Source organism: Apiospora marii (assembly GCF_038362585.1).
Source record: "Apiospora marii strain CBS 49790 chromosome Unknown utg000004l_segment0_segment0, whole genome shotgun sequence".
NCBI classification, from domain to species: domain Eukaryota; kingdom Fungi; phylum Ascomycota; class Sordariomycetes; order Amphisphaeriales; family Apiosporaceae; genus Apiospora; species Apiospora marii.
This window is the reverse complement of record NW_027117375.1, coordinates 3,084,903-3,105,425: the sequence shown is the minus strand read 5'-3', so window position 1 is coordinate 3,105,425 and position 20,523 is coordinate 3,084,903. Positions and strand designations below refer to the sequence as shown.

Genomic DNA, 20,523 nt, shown 5'->3' with positions numbered 1-20,523 from the left:
TTATGCTCAATGTTGCCAAAGAATATATAGAACTTGATGTATGTTGAAAGCTATATCCTATCAATTCATCATTGTGTAAGTAAATAGTATTGTGAGCATGGAGCACGTGCATTCACCCGTGCCTTATATAGGTAGGATCAGTGGCAACTGCTGTCTTTCTTGCTCCCGCTTTGGCTCCGGCGTTTGCCCTCCATCGTTAACATTGGCGAATAACCTTTTTTCGCTTTGTGTCATGTGTGGTTGGTATGATAGCAATTCTCAAAAGCCTTCTAGGTTTCTATAGGAGGCCGTCCAGCGCAGCCCAACTTGCGCCTTGTCGTCATTGTCCCTCCTGATTGAAACCCTCTGCATCAGCTATCTCGGTTCTTCCGGCTTTCTTTCTTCATCAGCGCACAACGGTTTCTTGAGATGAACCCATGAACTACCTACTGGCAGATTGTCAGTTTTTGAGCCACCGATGTACACATTTCAGCTAGTTAATAGGCGGAATGAGAAGGATAAGAGCACTTAAAACGGATGTCGTACCTTGACAAGCAACATTTGAAGCTTGAAGGATGATCCAGGCATATATATCATGGTAACCTTACATCAATACTCAAGCAAGAGAAGATACCTAAGCGAAGCTGGTCGGTGTCGCCTCACCTCTTCCTGATGTTTCTCTACGACACGTTTTGACCTTACACGTGCCTGACATTGCTCAGGACATTTAGGCGCTCAGTTGACTGCTGCACCCGACAGAAGAAGGAAGGTGCCAGGTGCTGTGAACATTGAAGGTAGAGGAGAAATGAGTGGGGTTTGATATGGCCTGTGCGTCGATTCGACCCCAGTCTTTTTTGGGTAAGGCAATCATCAGCCCATAAGCCCAGAGGCTTTGCATAGACCTAGGTAAGTACCTAGGAATTTTTGCGGCTCAAGAGTCTGGATCGCGACCGACATTTAATTGTCCCCCCCCAATCATTGGATTTCTCCTCCCCCAGAGCAACAGCGATCCGGGAGGGTTAAACGAAGGCGTTCGATAACCAATCTCTAATACCCGGGAAAGGACGAACGAGCTGCAGCATCAATTCAGCAGCGATGACTTCGTTCAGTGCTAATGCGACGGCCGATCGCATCGCGCCTCCTGCAAGTACAACAGAAGTCGACTCCCCGCCTAGGCCTTTTCCACTTCTAGACGTGAATGCGATGGATATATCCGGCCTCAACCACGACGACGACCCTTTCTACGCGCCGCCCAGCCAAGCCTCCCACTCTCAGTTCCCTCCCCTTCCGCAAAACTACGAATTGCCTTCGCCCCCAACGGTCAGTCCGTTGTCGACGCCCGCCGTGACGGCTGTCCACAGCACCAACGGAGACAATGCCGCTGAGCACGATTTGCCCAACCTCTCCGAATCCGCCCAAGCCGCCACGCACCCGTCAGCGTCTGCGCCAGTAAATCCCATGACCGACTTCAAGGCAAACCTTGCCATGGGCCTGGAGCAGCTCCAGCCTGCCGGCTTGTCTGCGGGCAAGGACCGGGAACGTGCCGCAGTCGCAACCACCGACGACGACATTGCCTACAATGCTCGATCTGCTTCTAACGCGCGCATGATGTCGCGCCACGCTTCCATCACCAGCGCTGACCCAAATGCATTCATCCTCTCCATGCCCCAAGGCAATAACACACAGTTGTCGGGCGATTACCCGACAGCTATTGCCCCTTCGGAAATTTCACTCCAAGCATCCTTCACCCAAGAGAGCGATGCACTCACGGGGAGTGCAGACGTTGCATCCGCAAGTGCTAGCGCTAGCCAAAAGCTGGAGTCGTTCGCAAGGATCGAATTTGCCGACAGTGTCTTTCAGATGACCACTTACGCCGTCATCATCGGCCGCGATCAAAGGGCTTTGGACCAGGCTCGCAGGGACGAGTATCGCGAAGAAAGATACCGTCGCAGAGCTGAAGAGAATGAACGACAGGGCTTGCCACCCCCAACGCCCCTTGGAAAGGATAGAGGGAAGTTCAGCAAATCCTATGTTAGCGAAGAAGGTGGTATGCTGGGTCCGGAATCGGACGGCGAGGACAGCGTTAATCCACGCGCTCGGCGGCGCAGGCCAAGCTCGGCTGCCTCGGTACAGAAAGGCGACGCAAATGATCAAGAAGAAGCAGTAAAATCGAATCGTCAATACGTGTCGCATACCGAAGGGGTAGCGGCTGTCGATCTGGGCACTGTCCAGCCTTCGCCGTCACATATCCCATTCGTCGGCATCCATTCACCAGGCCCCAATATCGCCATGAAAACAAAGGCAATCTCGAGAAATCACCTGAAAATCCAATTCAATGAGAAGAAGGGGGTATTCGAGGCCGTCTCCTTACATAGGAATGGTTTTTTCTGCGATGAAGTCTTTTACGGGTCAGAGCATGGTCCTGTCACTATTCGCAGCGGCGATCGCTTTCAGATCAAAGATGTTGGGTTTTTGTTCGTGATCAATGGTGTTGAGCGGGGCAAGACAGGTGGCGAGGACTTACACGAGGAGGAAGCGTCGAGCAAACGATTCTCTGTTGGAGGCAAAGAGATGAGCTTCGATTTTGAGCATTCAGACCACGAGAAGTACCATGACACCAGTGACGAGCTTTCTGAACTGGGAGACATTTCGACTCCGCCAGCTGGTTCAGATGACGCTGATGATGCCGACGATGCTGAAGATGCCGAGGAGGTTGAGCAGCCCGAGGACACCACTATGGCTGTTGCTGTTGAACCACTTTCTGAGCCACCTCCTGAGCCGGTCGAGCCAGAGCAACATATCATCCAACCAGATCGGGATGGTGATGTGGTCATGCAGTCTGCCGAGTCTGCCTTCGAAGATCACGAGGAGGAAAGCATTGAAAGAAGATTGCAGACAGCCCTTTCAGCTGATCTTGATTTGGGGCTTGATGCGGGCATGGATACTACTTTCGAGAATACAGAGCTCGATGTTGCCGAGTCGGTACTCGATTCAGGCTACGACATGGAGCTTGACCCAAGATTCGACAATGGAATTCCTCCTGAGTATGCTGGGCTGCCCATCCCCCCCAAGCGACGTGGCCCAGGGCGGCCACCAAAGGATGGCATCATGTCTAAAAGAGAGCGACGGTTGCTTAAGAAGCAAATGCTCGAGGATGCAAAGAAGATACAGCCGCAGGAGCCGTTGGGCGAGAAAATCAAACGACCAGTGGGGCGTCCCAGAAAGAATCCTCTCCCGGAGAACGGTGATAGACCGGAGAAGCGGAAGTATACCAAGCGAAAGAAGGAAGATGGTGAGGAAGGATCTGATGCTGAGAAGCGCGCCAAGGAGAAGAAGGACAAGAAAGTACGGCCCAAATCGCCTCCTCTGGAACTGAACAGAGAAGATTTCACCGATGAGCAGCTACAGAAGCCTAGCAAAAATTACGGTGTTCTGATCGACGAGGCTCTTACTGCTGGCCCGGTCGAAGGCCTGCACCTGAAGCAAATCTATAAGAGAATCACCGCCAAGTATCCCTGGTTCTATTTCCACGCAGAGACAAAAGGCTGGGAGAGTTCGGTTCGTCACAACCTGCTAGGCAACGATGCCTTCAAGAAGGACGATCAGACGGGTTTGTGGTCTCGGGTGCCTGGAGTCGAACTCGACGCAGGCAAGAAACGAAAAGCCACTACTCCGGAACGCTCGCTTGGCCCGCCCTCGATGCAACCGCACCAGATGGCCCATCAACAGCATTACTACCCGGGCTCCAATTACATGCAGCAAGGGGGCATGCAATATGCTCATAATCTCCCCGGGCAAGGCTATGCGGGTGGCAATCAGCATCAGAACGGTTACCATGCCACTGCTTCACACAATACTCAAAATCCTGTGGGCCAGGGTACTTCTACAGCGCACCAGACGTACCCTGCGCAGTCTCATAACCACGCCCCGATTGCCACAACTGCTGGACCAAACCTGGCCATGGCGAGGCAACCCGGACCCCAGCAGCAAGGGGCGTTTGGTTCTCAATATGCAAGACCAACGCTGCCAGCGAACCCGTTGGTCAAGCCAGAACACCCCAGCTACAACCCACAAGCACCCCATATCTCTTCTGTGCCTGTCAACACTGCTTACGCGACCCAAGCCAGCCACAATACCACCTCGCTCGGTGCAAACGGGACAAGTTCGAGAGCCCCATTGTCGGCTGAAGTTCAAAAGGTCATTGCAGAATGGAAAAAGCAGATCTTGACTACTATTAGTAAGAGTACAGATGTTGCGAAGGCTGAGCAGATTATTGACAGTTCGGTCAACCGTGCCCTTGGAATTCCTGCGGCGCCGACCCTGCCTGGATTCGAAGCAGTAGAGACTACCCTTGTGAATGCCGTACAGGGTAAGATCAGGGATGCCCAAGCCGCCCAGGCACGAACCGCCGCGGCTGCTGCAGCTACCGCGCCTGTCCCGGCTGCAGCTCCGGCAAGACAACCCTCGCTACCAGTAGCTGCCCCAGCTGCAGGCAAGGCCCCCGCACCGTCAACCGCGTCTTCTCTCGAGGCAATTATTCAGACCAGAATCCAGGTGTTCCGGACCCCGATTCTTGAAGCTTTCAGGAAGAGAACCGAGCATGCGGAAACCATTGTGGACACGGCCATCAACCGTGCTCAAGGGCTGCCTCATCAAGACATCATGCCAGGCTGGGAAGATGCTGACAGGTTGATTGTGGAAAATGTCAACAAGATCATAGCAGAAGTGCGTAAGAATCATGGCCCCAAAAGCTCTGCTGCGTCACCAAGCATACAGTCCACACGGCCCACCCAAGAAGTGTCTGCTCACAAAACCCAATCTGCGTCACCGGCACCTCTTCCTCCCTGCAGCTACGTCTTCTACAGCCCATAGTACTACCAACCACAGCATGGGCGGTCACCCTCCAGCAGCCATGCATGCAAGCTCACCCCCCGTCGCGAGCCACTCGTCAGCGCACAAACCAGCCACACCGCAGGCCAGCCGCCCGGGAATTTCGGTTGCCCGACCCTCCAGAATAGGCATTGCACGGCCGGGTGCTGTTTCAGTGGCACGCCCATCTATGGCTCGAAACAATTCAGCACTGTCTACTCCGGCGGCAGTATCGCTGGCCTCTGCACCTGCGAGTGCAAATTCTCGTGCTTCGCCTAATACTGCGATCCCGACAAGTGCAGGGGTTGCCGCCCCAACATCGGCACACGCCTCTGCCATTAATTCACCGGCGCTGGGTGCTCAAGCTGTTAGAACCCCGTCGACGCAATCTCCAGCTACTACTACCACGCCGGCTCTGGGTCACGCTTTGTCAGGCTTCAATGCTGGGAAGCCATCCAGTCCCGCTCCAGCGCCAACGACCACCCCTAGTGCGGGTGCGATAGAGGCTATTACCGGCACGAAACGAACGGTGGATAGTGTAGACGGACCGGGCCATGGCATCGCAGATCAGCGGGAACATAAAAGGCTCGCTGCATCGCCGCCAGGGGCTTCCCAACCAGGTGCTCAACCCAATGCCCCGGCACAACGACTATCTCCAGCGGGCCAGGCCCCAGCACCGCAGGCCCCAGCGACACAGGCACCGGCACCGCAGGCACCAGCACCTCAGGCCCCAGCATCGCCAATTCCAGCACCCCCAACTCCAGCGACACAGGCCCCAGCACCCCCAGCTCCCGCGTCGCAAGCTCCGCCGGCACAGGCTCCGACTCCGTCACCCCAGATACCAGCGCCACAAGCGACGGCCTCGCCAGTACCAAAGTCTGCAACACCACCCCAAGCCCCGATACCACAAGCCCCCGCATCAGCACCGACACCGGCACCACAGACGACAACCTCACCAATACCAAAGTCTTCGACGCCGCCGCAGGCTTTAGTGTCAGCATCAGCATCGCCACCAGCCCCAACCCCCACTCCATCATGAGATTTGAGAGCGTAGAAAACGTCGTATGTCCTACTTGCCGCAACAAAGCGGGAACGCACAGGGAGGGCAAGCCCGAGAAGAAAGAGAACAGTAGATATATACCCCAATGAGCAACCAGGGAGCGAGGAGGAAGAGGAGGAAGAGGATGTGGCTTGCTTGAGAATGCGTTTACAGTGACTGCGCTTGGTATTACCCATGCCTATACTATTATTTATATTTCTAAGTCATTAACTTAGATGACCTTCTTTTCAAATATTAGGAAGAAGCGGGAGCGACTGCGTTAGAAAGAACAATACAAATATGAAGCTTCCAAGCGTTGGCCCCGTCCGTCTTGACCAAAGAGCAGAATTGGTCATGTCTTATATAACTACAAAGGTAGGCATGCTCCAATCAGCCACCATAAGTGAGTGATTTTTCCCACTAGACGCATTAGACTGCCACTCAACAAGGTGCCTCTACCAAACTAGAAAAGGCGATGATACTATGGCACCTTTCGAGTTGATTTCAGATTGGTTTGTCATTCATCATTTATCTACTAGCCGTTGAAGGTATCATATGTTCTAATCCAAATTCCTGTTGCGCCCCCCCTCCTTACATTCATTCCCTGTTGAAGCTACATTGTTGGGACGCCGTCTCCTTGCGTCTCATCTCTAGGTAACATACCTGTCTGGACCACAAGCTCTATAAAACTTACTCTATAAGATCCCGACTAGAACAAGCCGTCGACCTCGCCAGTCTCAACGTCGACATCCACCTTGAGGTACCCGGGCGCCGTAGGCAAGCCGGGGATAGTCTGGATGTCCGCAGCGAGCGCGTACAAGTACCCAGCGCCCGCCGCCATGCGGACGTCCTTGATAGGCACCTCGAAGCCAGTAGGGGCACCCTTAAGATCCGGATCGTGGCTGAGCGAGTACTGTGTCTTGGCTACGCAAATGGGCAAGTTCCCGAAGCCCTGCCTGGTGTAAGTATCCACCTTCTTCTGCGCCAGCTCCTCAAACTTGACACTGGCCGCACCGTACATCTTCTGGCAGATGGACTCCATGCGGCTTTGCACAGTACCGTCGAGGCCGTACAGGAACTTGAAGTCCTTGGGCTTCTCGCATGCTGCGATGACACCCTTGGCAAGCTCAACGGCGCCGGCGCCGCCTTGTGCCCAGTGGTCCGCAAGGATCGCGTCTTCGGCTCCAGCCTTGATCGCCTCCTGACGGATGACATCAATCTCAGCATCGGTATCTGTGGCGAACTTGTTGATAGCCACCACCACCGGAACACCGTATTGCTTGGCATTCTGTATGTGCTTGGCCAGGTTGATGCAGCCCTTGCGCAGGAGCTCAACATTCTCTTGCTTGTAGACGGGATCAAGGGGTGCGCCGGGAGTGATCGGGGGTCCATCGCCATGCACCTTCAGGGCCCTGACAGTCGCCACAATGACGACAGTATCGGGGACAAGACCTGAAGCACGGCACTTGATGTTGAAGAATCGCTCACCGCCCATGGTGAAATCAAAGCCGGCCTCGGTGACTGCGAAACCAGCCTTGGCGTTGTGGTCTTCGTCGGGTTCGGTACCGGTAAGCTTGAGTGCCAATCTATCGGCAATGATGGAGCTGTTCCCGATGGAAATATTGGCAAAGGGTCCGGCGTGAACAAACACAGGTGTCCCCTCCAGAGTCTGCATGAGATTTGGCTTGATGGCATCCTTCATCAATGTAGTCAACGCTCCACCAACGCCAATATCATCACAGGTGACCGGGTCACCAGATCGCGAGGAAGCCACAACCATGCGACCGAGACGTTCGCGCATGTCGGCCAAATCGGTGCTCATGGCAAGAATAGCCATGCACTCACTGGCAACGGAGATGTCGAATCCAGTCTCTCGGGTTTGGCCCTTCTCAGTGGGCGCAGTGCCGACTGTGACGCCGCGGAGGTGACGGTCGTTGACGTCCAGTACGCGCTTCCAAGTAATAGTCTCGGGATCGATGTCCAGTCGGGCGAACCGGCGGACATCCTCGTCGCTCAGCTCAACGGGGTCGGTCGAGGTGATACCAAGCTTCTTCAGGCGGCGGAACATGACGGGTGCAAATTTGCCTCCGGGTGTCAATCTCTTGAACAGTGCGCGATCCTTCTGTGTGTTCTCGTGGAAGATGCGGGTGTCAATGGCGGCGGCCAAGAGGTTGTTCGCCGCAGTGATGGCGTGGATATCACCCGTCAGATGCAGGTTGAATTCATCCATGGGTATGACCTGGCTGTAACCTCCGCCGGCAGCGCCGCCCTTGATACCGAACGTAGGTCCCTGGCTAGGTTGCCTAACGTTGGCAAACGTCAGACGGCCCAGGTGGGCACCAAGAGCCTGCGCGAGACCCATTGTCGTAGTGGACTTGCCCTCACCCAGGGGGGTCGGGGTGATGCCCGTGACCACAACGTAACGGCCGTTACGACGGTGCGACAGTCGGTTCAACAGGCTAAGATCCACCTTGGCCTTGTATGAACCGTAAGGCTCCAGCTCATGGCGGGCAATTCCGACCTCTTCCGCGACCAAGGTGATTTCCTTGGGGATTTGTGCTTTGGACACGTCGATATCGGACGGGACTGGTGTCTTGGGCTGCAAGGGCAACGGATCGATGCGCCTCTGCTTGAGCTTGTCGAAAGACATTGTTGTAGAGTCCACGACGTTTTGCATAAGCATGGCAACAGTCATGGGTCCTACACCTCCGGGGACAGGGGTGATGGCGGAAGCGACTTGAGCCGCAGCCTCGTAGTCAACATCGCCCACGAGCCTCTGTCCGGATTTCCTGGAAGGGTCGGGAATGAAGTTGGTCCCGACATCAATGACGACGGCTCCAGGCTTGAGCCATTCCCCCTTGACAAAGTGCGGCTTGCCAATGGCAGCGACGACAATATCGGCCAGCTTAACATGCTCCTCGATGTTCTTGGTCTTGGAATGGCACACGGTAACGGTGGCATCGGCGTTCTTGAGCAGGTAGCTCACGGGGCTGCCGACAATATCGCTGCGGCCCAAAACGACAGCGTGTTTGCCTGCAATATCGACACCGGCTTCTTCAAGCAATACCATGACACCCTTGGGCGTGCAGGGGATGAAGTAGGGGTGGCCGCCTTTCTTGGCCAGCTCGCCAATGTTGGTCACACCAAAGCCGTCGACGTCTTTCTCGTCTGCGACGGCCGACGTGATGCGGTATTCGTCGATGTGCTTGGGCACTGGGAGCTGAACCAGGATGCCGTGGACGGCGCCATCGTTGTTCAGGGCATGGAGCTTTGCCAGAAGCTCGGACTCGGTGATGGACTCGGGAAAGTGCAACAGCTCGCAGCTAATGTTCGCCTAGAGACAACCCAGAGTCAATACGGGTGACGTCTTGAGGGGATCAAGGACATGGGAGACTCACCTCCTCAGCAGCCTTAAGCTTCATGCGAACATAAGTGGCTATAATCTGTTAGTGTGCACCCCCAGATGGATCGTGGCACCTGTGCGGCCGAGCGGAATCACATTACGTACTAGAGTCCGACCGATCACCGACTGATGGTCATTGTTGTTAGCCAGTGCGCGTGCAATTGCAAAGAGGAGGAGGGATTGCGACGAACCTTGGATGATCTTGAGGCACGGCTTATACCGGGGGTTGTTCTCCTGCTTCTTGGCAACCTCGCCGGCCAGTCTCTCACGAATCTTTTTGGCGATGGCGTTACCATCGAGCTTCATGGCAGCCATGGTGGGGTAGCTTGACGCCGAGCAGAAATGTCGGCGGGGTACAGGGGAGTCAATTGGTAGGGTCTGGGCCCAGGATGGCAGGGTCGTGGCACTGCAGGAAGGGCGAGACGGAATCCGACCATGCAATGACGAATTGGCACAAGCTGAAGAAGGAGAGGAAGAAGTTGTTGTTGTTGTTCTGGTCAAGCGGTTTGCAGAGGACGAGGTGGAAAAAAGAGCACGAGAGTCATGAGATGATCGCTGAGTTGCCCGAAGAGGAAGCTGGTGCTGAAAACCGTGGGGTCCGGAGTTAGGAGGGCCACCACAACTACTGCAGCTATTGACAGGCGCGCCGTGAGTCGGAGCTCGCGCCGTGGAAAAAGTTTGTCGGGAGCTGCACACGCGAACGGCTAGGCGGGTGTGCATCAGCATACGTGTGAATGTCGTAGCTGCTGCTGCTGCTCCTGGAGACGGGCCATGGCGAATGCTAACCGATAGTGTCATGTCAGCTCAGGCACGAAGCAGCTCAAGCTTCGTCTTCTCTTAATAATATTCCTTCTTTGTGACCTTAGCCTCAAAGGAATTCTGCAGCCCTTATGTTCTGTGCAATTTTTGGCCGTTGCTTGGCTGTTGGATAAGTCAGCTGGCGCAGTATATTGTACAGTGTAGCTGGGACCTGGTAACGGTTCAAGTTACTATTGGTGAGTGGCTGTACACGCTTGGTGGCAACACTGTTTAGCGTGACGATAAGGGGTGGCTAGCCAGACAGAAGGCAATGAATCCTCTGGCGATACCTCACAAGAGGGGAGGGGAAAGAGAGAAGAAGAGAATGAGGGTTGTTTCAACTGAACGCTGTGATCATTGCAGAAATAACATGCAGTCTAGATTTATGGCTACGCTGTTGTCAAGGAGTAATACACCATACCACTGATCCAGGCATGTGTATGTAGGTAATGCATTTATTAGCACATAGATTGGTCCAGAAGGCCACTTTGCCGGACGTTCATCGGCATCCTAGCTCTTAGCAACAGCACCATGTCGGCTGGGACTGGGACTTGTATGAAACGAACTGCACGACTCCAGGATACGCTGACGAGTCTTTGCACGGCAGCGGAGAATATAGCCGGGATTCATCACGCTTGGCACCAGGTCGACTACCAAAACATGTTTCTATCTATCCCCTTAATGGCGAAAGCGCTGCACGCTGCTTCCACCAGAATATGCTGCGTTGTACATACCAGGGACCACTTGTTGCTATTGGCATAATGCTTACTCCATTAAGCCTAGCATTCAATCGAATACACTTGCCTGTTAATATGATACAGATTGAAGAAACTAGCTGGTGATTCACGGGAAGTATAATGATTCTACCAAGAGCAGCGCTACCTATCGCCATCAAGGGGATATGACTCAGGCAGTGAGTAAGATGTCCAGGGTAGCTAGCAGCACTAGGGTACTGTACTTAGCCGTGTAAATACGCCGGTTGGTAACCACTACTATGGGCCCAAGTGAAGATAGTGAAGAGCATGGTGTTCAACATACATGGGCGGTTGGCTACAGTATGAAGTTAATGTCCAAGGGTATCACGGTTCCAGTATGAGTCTATTGATGAATCCTTCCTTCCCCTCCAGTGACTCAAAATCAATTAATGGATGGGAGCTAGGGGATGAAGGGAATGGAGGGAGGCATGGAGGTATCTCCATTGCAGAAGTGTTATTGCCTGCCTGGGTAGTAGTACCTAGTGCACGATACAGATTAGAAAAGTACATAGCCCACTCGCTTTCCAAGATAGGTCGGTGGTTTTTGCACCTGCATCCCTCCAAAGCAAAAAATAAAAACCCGGTTGATTCTCGGCTGCAACTTTTGCCCCGCACAACTGAAGTCAAGTTGCTGCTTGTCTAGAAAACTCGCTGTCTACCCCACGACAACTGCCACCAAGGAGATCATTTAATACCTCCAAATAAACCGCCAACATGAGACCTATCTTGCTCTCAGGTCACGTATGTCACAATCGTTTATCGCTGTTTCAATTCGCGAAATTCCAGGCGCTGACAATAAAAAAAAAATTAGGAACGTGCCTTGACGCAAATCAAGTTCAACCGCGACGGCGACCTCCTCTTCTCCGTCGCTAAGGATCAGCACGTTTGCGCCTGGTTCAGTCACAATGGCGAGCGCCTCGGAACCTACAAGGGCCACCAGGGTGCCATCTGGACTGTCGACGTCACCCCGGACTCCAGCATGATTGCCAGCGGCAGTGCCGACAACACCATCCGCCTCTGGGAGGTCAAGACCGGCCGCCTGCTCAAGACCTGGGAGTTCCCCACCGCCGTCAAGCGCGTCGAGTTCAACGAGGAGGGAACCCAGCTGCTGGGCGTCACCGAGAAGCGCATGGGTCACCTGGGCTCCATTGTCGTTCTCAACATCAACCCCGACATCAACGGCGAGCAGAGCGACGAGAAGGAGCTCACTATCGTCTGCGACGAGAGCAAGGCGACCGTGGCTGGCTGGAGCTACATGAACAAGTACATCATCGCTGGACACGAGGATGGCAGCGTGAGCCAATATGACGCCAAGGTACGCATTCCCTATCTTCTGACTGAACAACCAAACCTTGTGTCGCATTACTGACAAAAGACACCATTCTAGACCGGCGAGCAATTGGAGAACCTCCCCATTCACGACCTCAACATGCAACTTACCGACCTCCAGTGGTCCAACGACCGCACCTACTTCATCACCGCTTCCAAGGACAAGACGTCCAAGCTGGTCGCCTCCCGCGACCTCGAGGTGCTCAAGACCTACCCCTCCGACACACCCCTCAACAGCGCCACCATGACCCCGAAGAAGGACTTCGTGATTCTGGGTGGTGGTCAGGCTGCCATGGATGTCACCACCACCGCCGCGCGCCAGGGTAAATTCGAGGCTCGCTTCTACCACAAGATCTTCGAGGACGAGATTGGCCGTGTCCGAGGCCATTTCGGTCCCCTTAACACAGTCGCCGCCGACCCCACGGGCAAGAGCTACGCCAGTGGCGGTGAGGACGGTTACGTGCGCGTCCACCACTTCGACAAGGGATTCTTCGACTTCAGCTATGAGGTTGAGCGCGAGAGGCAGAGAGCTATGCAGCAATAGGGCTGCTAGCTTCTCCTGGTTTTCTCTCATCTTACCCGGCACTTCCCATCTCTCCCCCCTGCTTCTTTGGTTGGTGCGCCAACCCCAAAGACGGGGGCAAAATGACGAGGGAAATGGAACGGACGGATTCGGCGTTGGTAGTCCTCTCTTGTATGTAACGTGGTGGTTCATCTTAATTGCATCTTGTCTGGCGTTAGGGGGAAAGGAACAAAGTATAGTTTCTTTTGCTTTACTTGAGCAGGCGAATCGAAAGACAAAAATTGCGGGGTGCGAAGCAGCTGTTGGGCAGCCATCTAGATAGACTATGAGATGGTGGTCGAGACATGACGATATACCTCACTAGAATTGGCATTACGTTTGTCCGCAGTGCGCGTGCTAACGGACCACGGCAGATACGTTGAAAACAGTTATAAACAACACAAGAGTTCAAGTCAAGTCCAGAATGTCTCGGTGAAAAGATTCGTCGTTCATTAAGCTACCGTACAGGTTTGTCTGATTCTTTCCCAGGTTTGCTTGAGTAAGCCAACAAGTCCAACACCATCGTCTGTGTCTATGTAAGTAACCCGAAGGGAAACCAAGTGTGTCTGCCATACAGACGTCCCTCCAGCCCTGTTCCCTACATGCCCGTGATCTAGTCTTGCCATACCGATGGGCAAGCACAATATTAGACGAAGGGATTCCATGCGTGGAGCCTGAGGGCGCCACAAAGTGGCAGCCTGTGTCTATCGAACGGTGAGAAGGGGGGTAGACGTTCATCAGTAACCACTTTAACGCCGTTTCATTCCCTTGCGGAAAAGAGAGCAATCCATTCCCCGGAGTTCTTTTCCCATGTCATTCAGTCGACCAGATGGAGACGCGTGACAACTTTCGTCAACAAAATAAAAAACTCAGAACGCCAGTGAAAATGTGTACACGGGATCCTTCCCATGAAAACAAACCCCTTGAAATAGAAGAACTCGCTACAAAGCAACAAGCTTATTTCTTCTTCCCCTTGCTCTTGCTTTTCGGGGCAGGCGCCGCTGATGGGGTAGACGCAACGCTTGAGGCCCGGGACGAAGGGGCTGCCGAGCTGGCCTTGCTGCTTTTAACGTTGTCGAGTGCCTTGTTCTGCAAGATCCTTAGCATATTAGTCATCTAGAAAGGGGTTCGGTGATTAAACATACCTTGACTCCGTTCTTTGACTTCTTCTTAGCAGGTGCCATGCCGAGAATGCTATCCTCATCATTCTCTTCATCCTCAGGCTCACGCTTTGCCTTGCCGTTGACGCCATTCTTGCTGGGCTGCAAGTCCTCAAATTCCTTTACAACCGTGGTCAGGAGAGTGGTGCAACGACGGCTGATCTCAACCGGCGTGCGGCTCAGGAAGAACCAATCAAAGCGGAACAGGGGACTGTCGCGAATTTCGTCCCGGATGCGGTCGTACAGGTTCTCGGAATCGAGACCGAGTTTATCAAGCATCACCAGTAGGAAACGATCCTCCTCTTCGGTGTAGACCTTTTTGTTTGTCGTGGAAACCGAGTAGTTGACCTTCATTTGCTGCAATGGTACGCGGTATTGCTGCATCTTCTTTCGCAGCATGTTGCGTTGGTGCTGTGTCTTGCTGCGGCGCTCTTCACCTGTCTCAATGACCTGCAGGTACTTGTTGTAATCGGCCACCTCAGTGTACCGCTGCCAGAAGACCTTGGCAAATGCCTTGATCTCCGCTGGAGACTTGCTGTCCACCTCATCTGCCATTTTCTCGTAGTTGCTCTTCCCGTATTTGGCAGATCCGTTGATGAACTGCTGGAAGTCACGCCTGTTCCAGTCTCCAAAGCCTTGAGTCGACAGCTTGGCCTTCTCTTCCTGCTCTTCCTCGGTCAAAGGTGTAGCATCGTCGATTTCCTGCTGGTCCAGGGCACGCTCAGCCTCGCGCTCCTCGAGATTAGCATCGTCACCGTCGGCCAGGGGAACCTTGTAGCCAATCTCTTTCCGGTAGTAGGCTGTTTCGCGATCTTGCAATTCGCGCAGGCGGGCAGGGTAGAACTGATAGTCGTGGACAGGGACCTGCTTAGGAGCTCGAGGAGCCTTCGGCTTGGCCTCTGCTTTCCCGCTGTTGCCGTAGATAGCCTGTCGATAAAACTTGTCAATGGAATATGACTGTTCCTTGCGTTCACGCTTTGCCGGGTTGATCCAGGTCATGCCAATGTCCTTCTTCTTCTCTCCTGCAGCAAAGTTCTCGCCGTTCCAAACATAGGCGGAACCGGATTCGGAAGAGAAGTTCTGCAAGTCATCGAGGCCGAGCGATTCAAACTTGCTGTTTAGCTGTTTAGTGCGCGTCTCGCCCTTAGCAAGAATTTGATCGATATCATCGTCGTTCATTTCTGTGCCCTTTGCTGCTATGCCAGTGGCACCCTTAGTCTGGAATACGTTCTCAGCACCATGCTGGATCATGCTGAGCAACTCGTCCTTGGCAGCTGGGCCCTTGGCTCCAGGCTGAGCACGACCTTGCTGGATGACCAGCTGGTCAAGCCGCAACTTCTGTGCTGCTCGTTCTAGGACCTTTTCTTCAATGGCATCCTCGGTAACGAAGCGATAAACAACCACTTGCTTGGTCTGTCCGATACGATGGGCTCGATCCATGGCCTGAAGATCGGCTTGGGGGTTCCAATCGCTGTCGTACAGGATGACAATATCCGCACTTGTCAAGTTGATACCCAAGCCTCCCGCGCGGGTGGTAAGCAGGAAAATGAACTTCTCAGAATTGGGCTTGTTGTACTCGTCGATGGCGGCAATACGGTCTTCGTGGGCAGTTCCACCATCGATGCGGCAGTACTTGTATTCCCGGAATACACAATAATCCTCTAGGATGTCCAACAGACGACTCATTTGGGAGAAGATAAGAACTCGGCTGCCCTGCTTCCGGAGACGACCCAGAAGCTTGTCCATGAGCGCCATCTTGCCCGAGTTGAAGACTAGATGCTCGTCGGTCGTGTAAGGCGGGCCAGGCTCGGCGCCTTCGAAGAGGTATGGGTGGTTACAGCATTTCCGGAGCTGCATGACGATGTTGAGAAGACGAGTTTTAGACTCTCGCTTGCCGCCGGCGCCGTTTACAGCGTCGATATCCTTCTCAAGAATCTTCTGGTACCATTTGATCTGCATATCCGACATTCCAATGTAGAGGTTGACCTCCTTCTTCGGCAAAAGACTCTTCTCGACGTCGGCCTTGACACGGCGAAGCAAGAACGGCCGAAGTACTCGATGCAGTTGTTGTACAACGGTATCTTGATCTTGGTCCTGGCCGGAAAACCACTGGTCGAAGGCCTCCGCATCTCCAAAAACATCGGGTAGAAGGAAGTTGAGGAGAGCCCAGAGCTCGTGGAGATTGTTCTGGAGGGGTGTTCCAGTGATGAGCAGTCTATTACGCGAGTTGAACATGCGGATAACTTGCGAGAGTGAGGACTCCTCATTCTTGATACGATGCGCCTCGTCAATAATAATGTACTCCCAGGCAAACTTCTTCAAATGCGACTTTTCGCGGAGAATCATTTCGTAGCTGGTAATGCAGACGTCGAATCCATCGTCGACGAGACGCTCGTTGATCAGGCTGTGTCGCTCCTCCTTGGCGCCCTGAAGAACCAGGACATTAACCTCGGGAGTCCACCTCTCGAATTCTCTCTTCCAGTTGTCCAAAGTAGACTTGGGCACTATGACCAGGTGGGGACCCTTGATATCCATAATATGTCGTAGGTATCCCAGGAATGAGATGGTCTGTAAGGTCTTTCCGAGACCCATTTCGTCCGCCAAGATGCCCGAGATACCGTTTTCGTGCAAAGAGATCATCCAGTTGAGACCGGCTACCTGGTAGTCTCTCATGGTGCCTTGGATGAATGCTGGCGACTCGCGAAAGACCGTCTCGGCCGAGCCACCAACGCGTTCATCCTTGATGAGCTCGGCATCCTCCTCGGCTTCTGTGCGGCGAACACGGCCCGTAGCCGCACCACCTTGTCTGGAGCCTTTCTTCTTAGACTTTTCGCCTTCCTCGTTCTGGCGGTCAATCTCAACCATGATTTCGCGGACCTTGGGATTGGGGTTCGTCTCAATGAAATGTCGGAAAAGGTCGGTCAAGCCTAGTAGATAGCGGAATCGGCGGATGCTATCCTCTTCCTGTAATTGAAAAGGGCCAAGGTCAGCCAAACAGCCAAAGAAGCGTTTCGTGCCCATTCCGGGCGGCAAAAGAGGCGATTTACCTTTGACTCGCCTAATGCGTCATGCTTCTTTCCAAATATGCTTCTGCGCAGCTGGTTTGCCTCCGATCTCTTCTTGCGGCCATCGGCTGTGTCACCGGCTACACTGCTGGCAGTGGTGTTTGGGTTTGTGTCTGAATCGTCGAAGGACTCGTCAACCTCCTAGAATGGATCGTGATTAGCATAGTTGATCGCCGCGCGTGAACTCTGGCTTCCCTGCAATGACGGGTAGGAGCTGATGGCACGTACCATGGCGTCGCCACCGCGAGATACGGGCTCGGGAGCGTCCGACATTGACGCGTCAGTGTCGACGGCGCTGGGCCTCGAGCGGGGAGCCATAACGTGTGATGTGTCCCACCCCACCGCGAAGCAAGTAGAATCGGTGAAGGTTGGGATTGCAGCGGAATTCGCAAGCACTCAACGCGACCCAACGCGGTTTATCGAAGTCGCGACGCGCTCGAGAAAGGGCGCCAATCTGGTGGTGGGAGATGAGGATGTGCGCGTTTGCAGAGGAATGATGGAGGCAGGAGGGTGAGGAGCTGTTGTTAAAAATCCCAGACGCGTTGAATGGGGAATGGGAAATGCGAGGAGGAGGGAGTAAGGAAAGTAAAGCACGGCACTTAAGTCAAGGAAAAGATTGGTAGCCGGCCGGCGTTTAGTGGGGCAGGTTTATGGTGAGAGCGACCTCGACTCCTGCCCTCTTGGCCACCCCACGTAGGAATAGGGCAGGGAAGAAGTTATGGAGCAAACTGCTGCAGAGTCCAGACGGTCCTCGGCCACCACGCACTGCTGCATTGCGGCAGCCATGGCCTCCAGTCTGATCTTTTGCTGCTGATGAATACATCTTTCCATATCTACCAAGACCCCAATGGATTTGTATACTACTATATCCTACAAGAGCCCCCATGTATACCGCCCCAGTCTCGCATCGTTCCTACTTCTTCGTGTATTGGCTTCCCAAACTGCAGCTAATCCAGGCTCTCCGAATCGCAGTGCTGTAGTCTACAGGTACTAAATTTCGGCATCATGATATGTCCGAAAGTTCGGTATCAGAGCGGCGGTGGGTTGCCAGCAGCATAGGGACACGGAGCCAGCCGAGTTCCCTCCATTGTTATCCCATCCTATCTGGCAGCTTAACCATTGCAACTGTCGGGGTTTGAAAAAGGCATTGTGTCTAGATGTGGCTTCGGCTGAACGTGTCTTGCCTTCAATATGGCTGCTGGGAATAGCTGTTAATGTTGAGGTTTGGTCTCGGACCCTCCATATGGAGTCAGTTAGATGCAGGTATGCATATGCATCCTCGTCAAAACTCCCCAGCAAGAAGAGTGAGAGATGAGAAACCGACGGGAAGCAAGAACATAATGTAGATCCCAATCGCGTTCTCTTGTTAACAGACACTCCTGCTTATGTGACATCCTCCCACAACCCCTCCGGAGTATACAAGGCTTGGCGGCAACACCACTTGCTATCGTCACCTTGGTCTATAATGGTTGAGCCCGTAGAGTTGGGCAGCTATACCGTTCAATTCCAACTTATGTACGATATCGTCGCATCCGCGGTACCGACATGCTCATGAGCTCTGTTTGTAGCAAACTTGATTGCTAGCAATGGGACAGGGAGATGGTGGAAGTGCTTGCATGAGGTCCAAATCCGAACTCCCAATAAGGATTATGGGCCAATCAGACAGAAGAGGGCTAAAAGCTAGGCCCATTGCGGCCAAGACTGTTCATTCCCACCTGGCACCAGCCAAAAGCCATGCACCTGCGCACGGATGTACAATTCATGTCAATTTGGATTGATCTTCGGAATCGCTGATTGATGCGGGCCGAAAGTACAGCTGATGGATGTCTGGTACGTGGTTGGAACATTCCAACGTTGGAGCGGCCGGAGGGGCTCTTGGCTCCTCTATACAATTGGCAATTGAAGTAGGTATCGGAAGTACCTCCATCAATCAATATGAGGGAGGTAGTACGTACAGGCACTAAAATAAACCGGTTCATGTTGGTAGCCTACCGGGGCGGCAACGTGCTGCAATCTCACTGTCCAGCCGGGCCCAAGCGCATCATCACGAGCAAAGGGAGTCCAGTCAGCCGGTCCATCAACCATCAACCATCAATCTTCTCCTTCCCGTCATCCATCACCACATCCATTTTGCCTCCATCTCGCCTTTTTCTCGTGAGCCTGATTTTGCTAATCGTACAAATTTATTTGAAAGACGCCATTTGTCTACCGGTCTGCACGTTTGTAGAGCGACCCGACCCTTGTCCTTGTTATCGTCATCGGCTGCTTGCTTTTAGGTAGACTGCTGCTGCTGCTGGCCAGATTCCTTTAATCGCCTACCTGCCTAGCCGACCCGACCCTACCCTACCCCATAACCACCCCTCCGATTCCATATTCGTGGCCCACCGGATCCCCCAACATCGGCGACGCAGGACAGCGAGCAAGCCCGCCCCCACTGTGAACAACAGACTTCCAGTCATCGCTGTTTGCGCCATTACAGCAGCATTTTGCTTACCGCCACATCATCCGGATTACGCTTACCCAGTCCGACATTATCTGGGCAATCCGTACGGGTCGTCGCCCAACTACTGACCATTCTACGACAAAAGGAGAGGCAAAGGTTACGCCCGGGGCTCGCTTGTCTCGCAGAGCAATCATGGACAGCAACATGCGGGGAACGTCGCCAACAAAGACTCCTGCCGCTGGCCTCGATTCGCCAGAGCAACTCATGGACGCTTTCAAGAACGCCGCCCTATCCGTCACAAAACTCTACAAAACATCCGCGGCGGCTCAGACCAAAGCCCGCTCCGATGGCTACCAGGACTGCCTCGAGGACCTGCTGGCTTTTCTCGAGAAGCAGAACATCGGCCTGAGAGACGGCGAGGGACGACAGATCAGGTTATGGGTTAACGAGCGATACGAGGGTCGCGATGGCTCGTCTCAGCCTGTCGACAGCGAGGACGAAGTCGAAAACATGAAACCCGAGCCTGCTCCGGCAGCCGAGCTGCCCCGTCCGAGCAGCAACGCCAACCTGCCAGCAACCCAGGCACCACCACAGCAGCAACAACCAGAACTGAAGGCAAATTCGGCCCCGCGTGCCCCAGCTTCAGACATCGCCAGCGTCAAGAGTGCTGCTGGGAGCGTCCATGTAGCTGCCCCACCACCGCATTTCGTCGTACCAACCCAAGACGCCTTCACTTTCCAATCTTCAATGGCCTATCCTTCGGAGTCAGACCTCAATATCGCCAACCTCGACTTGTCAGACAAATGCTCCAACGATCCCGCCAATCACCTCCCCGCTACACAGAACTTCCGGCCCAAACCTAGCCGATCTGCTCCTCGCCCGAAGACAGGTCATATCAGCAGAACGACAGGGAAGCGCAAGATCAACCTGGCCGAATTCTTCGACGTAGGCAAGGACCTGTTTGGTCAAAACGGCGGAGGCAAACGCAGCCGGCACACTTGATGATTGAATGGACTGTCTTATCATTCACGCACTTGTCCGTCTATTATTCATGTACCTTACTTATCTGCGAAGAGACCTCAGGTCTGCCAGCAGACCCAGATCTGCAGATACGCTTCGGG

General features: G+C 53.8%; 5 protein-coding genes across 5 annotated transcripts; 3 read left to right on the top strand and 2 right to left on the bottom strand.

Moving 5' to 3' along the window:
• Positions 1 to 1,074: 1,074 nt before the first annotated feature.
• Positions 1,075 to 5,997, top strand: PG985_006914 (uncharacterized protein; the record flags this gene model as incomplete). The annotated part of the gene is made up of 3 exons (XM_066826683.1): positions 1,075 to 4,708; positions 4,749 to 5,468; positions 5,516 to 5,997. 3 exons carry the CDS (start codon positions 1,075 to 1,077, stop codon positions 5,995 to 5,997), a joined length of 4,836 nt encoding a protein of 1,611 aa, XP_066686290.1.
• A 599-nt stretch (positions 5,998 to 6,596) lies between these two features.
• On the bottom strand, positions 6,597 to 9,605 carry PG985_006913 (uncharacterized protein; the record flags this gene model as incomplete). The annotated part of the gene is made up of 4 exons (XM_066826682.1): positions 6,597 to 9,221; positions 9,286 to 9,323; positions 9,396 to 9,416; positions 9,482 to 9,605. 4 exons carry the CDS (start codon positions 9,603 to 9,605, stop codon positions 6,597 to 6,599), a joined length of 2,808 nt encoding a protein of 935 aa, XP_066686289.1.
• A 1,952-nt stretch (positions 9,606 to 11,557) lies between these two features.
• Positions 11,558 to 12,716, top strand: PG985_006912 (eukaryotic translation initiation factor 3 subunit 2 protein; the record flags this gene model as incomplete). The annotated part of the gene is made up of 3 exons (XM_066826681.1): positions 11,558 to 11,584; positions 11,655 to 12,158; positions 12,231 to 12,716. 3 exons carry the CDS (start codon positions 11,558 to 11,560, stop codon positions 12,714 to 12,716), a joined length of 1,017 nt encoding a protein of 338 aa, XP_066686288.1.
• A 975-nt stretch (positions 12,717 to 13,691) lies between these two features.
• On the bottom strand, positions 13,692 to 17,277 carry PG985_006911 (chromatin remodelling complex atpase chain isw1; the record flags this gene model as incomplete). The annotated part of the gene is made up of 4 exons (XM_066826680.1): positions 13,692 to 13,823; positions 13,880 to 16,858; positions 16,942 to 17,100; positions 17,188 to 17,277. 4 exons carry the CDS (start codon positions 17,275 to 17,277, stop codon positions 13,692 to 13,694), a joined length of 3,360 nt encoding a protein of 1,119 aa, XP_066686287.1.
• Positions 17,278 to 19,594: 2,317 nt separating this feature from the next.
• Positions 19,595 to 20,404, top strand: PG985_006910 (uncharacterized protein; the record flags this gene model as incomplete). Its single annotated transcript, XM_066826679.1, has 1 exon — positions 19,595 to 20,404. One exon carries the CDS (start codon positions 19,595 to 19,597, stop codon positions 20,402 to 20,404), a length of 810 nt encoding a protein of 269 aa, XP_066686286.1.
• Positions 20,405 to 20,523: the final 119 nt, after the last annotated feature.